The sequence below is a fragment of the Monopterus albus genome, unplaced genomic scaffold, assembly GCF_001952655.1.
Source record: "Monopterus albus unplaced genomic scaffold, M_albus_1.0 scaffold22.1, whole genome shotgun sequence".
Taxonomy (NCBI): Eukaryota; Metazoa; Chordata; class Actinopteri; order Synbranchiformes; family Synbranchidae; genus Monopterus; species Monopterus albus.
The window spans coordinates 2045214-2051400 of NW_018127902.1; the positions used below are offsets into that span (position 1 = coordinate 2045214).

Genomic DNA, 6187 nt, shown 5'->3' on the forward strand with positions numbered 1-6187 from the left:
TGTGATTGTGATCACCCAGCCTATGGCTAGTTTGACTTGTCTGTTGTCCCACGGGAACCGCATTGGTGTCCCAGACAAATCCTGCTGCCAACATGCCAGCCTCCAGGGAACTAGGCTGGCTAAAGCCTTACTTCCCCTCCAGCGGCAGGAAAAAATCCAAACAAAGTAAACAGTAAGCACCTAGTAGTCAACTTCCTTATCCTTGTTAATTATTCAAAATCCTGGAGGAGAGCCCGGCCCACAGTTGTCTTCTGAGTCACTTTTTTCTCCTGTATTTTTCAAGAAGAGACTTCCTTGCAAGCCCCCGCCTCCCATCTTTGATTGTTAAACAGCAGTGGCGCCGTCGTTACTGTCTGTGCGACTGATGCCGCCCAGCTTCCACCTCTGCCTTTTAACCGGAACTTTAATTGCTCAGAGTAAATTTGGATTGCTTAATTTTATCTAATTTCCAAAACCCCTTTGTGTGTGTGTGTGCGTGTGTGTGAAGGGTTGCAAAACTTGAAATGTAACTTGCTGGATTTATCAGATGAAGTGGAGACAATCAAAGCCTTTTTAACAGCTATAAACAGAGCACTCAACCCAAAAATGTCCTCAGATTTGTTTTAACGTTTTAAATTTAAAGCATACCCTTGGTGGCAGCCAGATGGACACAGGGATGCAACATTTTTTCTGGCTCACCAGTAATCCGCCAGGAAGACAGGCAGACACTTAGACACACACACACACACACATACACACCTTTGCAGCAGTAATACCATGCTTTATTAGGCGGCCTCTCCTGCCATCTTGTCTCCCCTCTCAGATTAATATCCTCTGGGCTTCTCACCAGCTGTTTCCGTCCCTCAACACCCCCCCAGCCAGCCCTGTGCTTCTCATGGCAGGGCTTACAAACTGGGACATAATGCCTGCGTGGCTCCAGGAGAGGTCTTTGACTTATCACTGTGTGTGTTCACTTGGTGATTTGAACAGCAGATCTCAAAATGTATTATACTGCTGAGACACAATGTTGATAAGATGATGAACTCTTGAACTTGCATAGTTTACATAATCATATTTGCACCCACTTGAGGCAGATGTGTAATTTAATACTCTATCTGGATTAGTTTTTTTAAATCTTTCTTTTAAACAATATGGCCATTTTGCTTCTCTGAAAGTGATGTTAAATGTCAAACAATATAGAGATTTCCATTGCAAGCAGAAGCATAAAATAAAATAAAATAGGCATGCTAACATATTGGTTTTGGCTTTACTTGAGTGAATCTGCACTCTAAATCATTTTCATCACAAATTATTTCATCATTCAACACAATTGTTGGTTGTCAAAGTGGCTTAATATATTTGTGTATTTACACTGTTTATTTTTCACTCATCTGTTTAGCTTCATGCTGTCTGTGCTTGTTACCATACTTGTGTGTGTGTGTGTGTGTGTGTGTGTGTGTGTGTGTGTGTGTGTGTACTGTATATGTGTGCAAGGCCTTCCTTGGGTGTGTCTGCCTTTGGCTCAAGTGGGTGTTTACTTCTCATGGTGTTTTTGCTGTTTGTGCGTAAGGGCAGACAAGATGTGTGATGCTTGTCAGCACACTCAAGGAGACGAAAGACAAGAGGGTGTGGAAGTAGCCGAGCGCTGTTCAGGTAACAAGTTGTCTTCTCAAAAATCTCTCAAGCTCTCAGCCCTGTTGCCTTCAGCATTCCTAAACACCACTCATCACTGAGCTGCTTCAAAACAGAACTTGACACCATCTACAAATCTGGGCATAAGTGAGCCCCAGTATAGGGTCCAGGTGCTCAGTCTTAAAACACAACCATTAGTCTAACATGTGTAGCAGCTAGGTTGTGCTTCTTGTTTCCTATGCGCTCACCTGTGTGTGAGCTGTTATTAGGCTACTTCCATAAAACTGATTGCATCACCACACTTGACAGATGCTACATGAGTCAGTTTTAGGAGTGGGGCCTACTGACATACATAGACAATGGGAATGACAAATGCAGAATGTTTTCATTCACTACAGTACAGCTAGGCAGGTTTATTAGCACTGAAACAGCCACCACATCCATGACAGTCTGTTTTTAGCCCAGGTGAAGTTATTAGTTTGATTCCATGTTGTACTGTTTGGTCTATGTCATCCAAGCTGTTGCATTTTGTGGCTAATTTTTGTTATTATGTTTCTGTATCTGGCAGGTGACATAGCCATGCTTCAAGACTCTGATTGGTTTTGTTGTTCTTCCAGCTAGGGAAGCATTTGTCAATGTGCGCAACACCAGATCTATTGAAACTGTTGTTGGGTAGTGTGTGTGTCTGGAAAAACTATGCCACAGACAGGAAGTGCCAGCGACAAAATTCAGTGGAACACCAGTCTTAGGAGACACACCCACTCAATAAACTGACTGACACATAGGAATTCGCCCAACTTTAATTACACTGATTATGGAACACGTGATCCAGAGTACTGGTTAAATGCAGTGGTGTGCTGTGTGGTTTTCACAGTGCCAAAGCTGTGACCTAAATATGAATACATCTTAAAGACACATTTCTTAACTGCTTTGGAACTACAAGTTTGTTGGAAGAAAATTTGACTTGTTGCTCAAACATAGTAACATTTTATTTTAACTCAGTAAGCAAATTTAGGAGTTAAGTATCTGGTCATGCTTCAGAACGTTTATGGATTCAATCACTGTTGAGGTGACACTGCTGATGTCACAACATATCACTGCTGAGGTGACACTGCTGATGTCACAACATTCATTTAGATCCTGTACTTAAGTACAATTTTAAGCTGCTTTATTGAGAGGTTCTATTTAATGCTTTTTAGAGTTCTACTCAGTTATATTTCATAGGAAAATACTATATGTTTAATTCCCTTTGGTTGGTGTTTAGCCTCCTCCAGCAGACCACTTGCTTTGTCTTTTCATTTAGCTATTTTCCTTGGGAAGACCCTTCAGTGGACTGTGTGCTACCTGACTTATATTTCATTTTTCTTTTGTTTACTTCTTCTTTTTTTATTTTTTCAGAGCAAACATACAGTATAGAGCTTGACCCAGTTCCACACAATCTTTAACAGCTGCCTTTCATAGCTTTTTTATTTTTAGAAAACATAAATTGAAGAAAGAAATATAACAACGATATAAGTAGTGTTGCTTTCGTCAATGAAAATTATGACTAAATGACGTTGTCAATGAACCTTTATCGCGTGACGAAAACGAGGCGACCAGATTGCTTGGTTGTCTCCTGCCCTGTAAGAGAGCTAGAAGTGGCACCATGATGGCTCATTTATCAAAGCAGCCTCTTGTGACATTGCAGTGAAAAAAACAATCCCCAAAAAACAGTTTCCTCATAGACGACCATTATAAAACAGATGTTGGTGATTGTGTTTTTAATGAATATGTGACACATGGAGGTTTTAAGATACAGTATATTTGTAAAACTTTCCCAGAGCCTAGGAAAAAATAGTTTTATTTCAGAGATGTCATACCAATGAAAAGGTCTTGTAAATGCTAATGTGCATGTGCACTGGGCCACAACAGGAAAGCCAATCTGGAAACTGGAAAAAATGTTTGGCTTATGCTCCAGATGAGCACCTCTCATTCAAGTGCCTAGGTGCCCTTTGAGTTTGGTCTCCACTTCCTAAAATATAAGCAGCAAACACAGAGGTATGTAGACTAATAGTCTGTAGGATAGGTTAAGTTCCAAAAGCCCTGGATTCTGCACATTTCCCATAATGCAGCTCCATATAATTATAACCGTGATGAGATCAGCAGAGTAAGATTTTCAAACTTCTGTAGGTTTCCTCCTGAGTTTATAAGAAGATATTACACAAAGATTTTACAGGCTGAGTTGTGTGACTAGTAAAATGAACTTAAAATTTCCCCTTTAACTTTGGCAGCTGCATTTCTAATAAAAATGTTAACTTGTTTACTTTAGTGAATGCAAGGTCAGAGATTTGTCCATGTCATCTTTCACACCACAGAGACATCAACTCAAGAATTCAAGTGAAGCTGACAACCATAGTAAAACAAATAACACTGAAATAAAGCAGGTAACTACTTTATTTAGGTTTTTTTTTAACCCTCTAGCGTGAACAGGGAATGATAAACACTTTCAGGATGTAATTATAAGGATTATAATTAGTGTTGGCTGTGGTTTTGCAGCCCTGGCAAACAGGCGAAGGGGAGGCAGACCCGTGATGAAGAGCTACATCATCACACAGGCCTGCTGCGCAGCCTCTCATAGGTGTGGACTGGACTCTGAGACGGTGAGCTGTGCTTGTGGCCAGACGAGACGAGACCTTTAAGTACAGACCTTTGGATTTCTCGGTCACGTGACTCGCTATCTACAGTCTGCCTTCCGCAGCCGGCCGTTCGCTCTCGCCAGTCAGAAAAAGGTAAACATTTTCTGCAGCACTATTCACAGACTAGCGCTAGATTACGGACTGGTAACCCTGACGTTGAGCCTCTGACTCCAGACTCCCCCCGTTAAATGTGAAATGACACAATGCGACAGCCGGGCGTGACAGTGTGGGCCCCATCGCTGTCAGGCCTCATCTCCATTAGAAACACTTGATTTCAATCCGAGCTCCGCCACAGGCTTCATCTACGGCCAGCGCACGTTTGGCGACATTATCTTCGTATCGAAAGCAGTTATCAGCGCAATGCGAGGTGCGGATGGTAACGGAGCGGTGTGGCGCTCGGATTTGCGAAGATTACAGCGTGTGAAGTGCTCAAGACTACTTCCTAATCCCGGTGTGAAAGGGACGAGCAGGTCACTAGCTGTAGCTGACTTTCTGAAGAACAACAACTGGGTGGGGGACGGGAGGAGAGTCTTCCTCCTGACTCCACACATGCACATAATAGTGAAACAGGTGTAGGCTCACACTGGATGTCAGACTCCCGACATAGTTTTACAAAAAGAGAGTTATTTGGTTGAATGAGCGCTTATTTTACATGTCATCAGTCTGAACTCAGCTCTCACAGACATTTATCTAACTGTTTCCCACCCACTGTTTTTTGCAGGATGGCAGAGGCTCCCATGTCATGTGATTGTTTTGTTTCCTTGCCCCCTGGCTCTCGCGATGACCACGTGATTTTTGGAAAGAACGCAGACCGTCCTCGCGATGAGGTGCAGGAGGTGGTACACTACCCTGCAGCATCTCACCCTCCGGGCTCCACGCTGGAGGTGAGGCAGCACCTATACAGGCGCCCATGTAGTCCCCTAAATAGAATGTAGTCCAGTACAACACCACCTTTAACTATGATCTCAATAATAAACATATAATTGAATTTATACATTGATGACAATTTCACCAAAACAAACATTTTGAGCTTCATAACAGATGTTAAGGTGGAAGTGTAGCATTGAATTGCATACAACTGTACAGGTGTACCTAATAAAGTGGTCGGTGAGTCTTATCAGCCGATATAAAATTTTTAACAGAAATATTGATAATGATGGCTGAAATTATGTAAATATGAAGAACTGTGACAAAGATAAACACTCAGTGGGACATACTGTATATTTGAAAGTATGCTTGGTGGAAAGCAGAGTAATGGTGCCACTGTTCTTTTACTTATTAGCCAGAATGATGCCCCAATACTGATGTATCTTTGATAAGGTCATATTGGCCAGTCTGTCAGCCTGGCTGGTTTTACCAGTCATGTTCCTGCATACTGCATACAGTCCATGTGACTTTCTGTGCATTGCAGTGTGACCACGTGACCAACATCATTCTTTTCTCTCATTCTCAGGCCCTTTGTTCTTGTCTCTATTCTATCTGCAGTGCACATACATCCAGATCCCTCAGATAGAACAGACTCATGCAGTTGTCCTTAGCAAACCTGCCTGGATGTGGGGTGCTGAAATGGGAGCCAATGACCAGGGAGTCTGTATTGGGAATGAGGCAGTCTGGACCAGAGAGCCCATCACACCCGGAGAGGCTCTGCTGGGCATGGACCTGGTCCGGTGAGCACCAAAAGGCTTTTGATTCCTCACACAACTATATAAATAGCATTTTTCATTTTAGCAATAAAGAAAAAAGTAATTCTCTGAGCTGACAGGAGCAATCCGGTGGACTTCCGGGTTGCAAGCGAGAGCAGACGTCTTTACTGCTCCTCTTGTCTGTTCTACGATTTTTCACATCTTCTACATTTTCAAGTCTTTGAACAAATTCTACAACTATTAAAATGCCTCCAAGAG

The 6187-nt window shown here is 42.4% G+C and overlaps 1 protein-coding gene across 5 annotated transcripts in view; it reads left to right on the plus strand.

The window, feature by feature from the left end:
* Nucleotides 1-4167: 4167 nt before the first annotated feature.
* scrn2 (secernin 2) overlaps nt 4168-6187 on the plus strand; it is a 12571-nt gene continuing 10551 nt past the window's right edge. For 3 of the 5 annotated variants that reach the window (XM_020594168.1, XM_020594170.1, XM_020594169.1), the window contains exons 1-3: nt 4169-4379; nt 5008-5170; nt 5772-5953. In XM_020594168.1, the coding sequence (XP_020449824.1) occupies nt 5009-5170; nt 5772-5953 (344 nt within the window). In that variant the 5' untranslated portion in view covers nt 4169-4379; nt 5008. Of the gene's footprint in view, nt 4380-5007; nt 5171-5771; nt 5954-6187 lie in introns of all 5 variants that reach the window. The other 2 variants (XM_020594167.1, XM_020594166.1) reach the window with 2 other exon arrangements.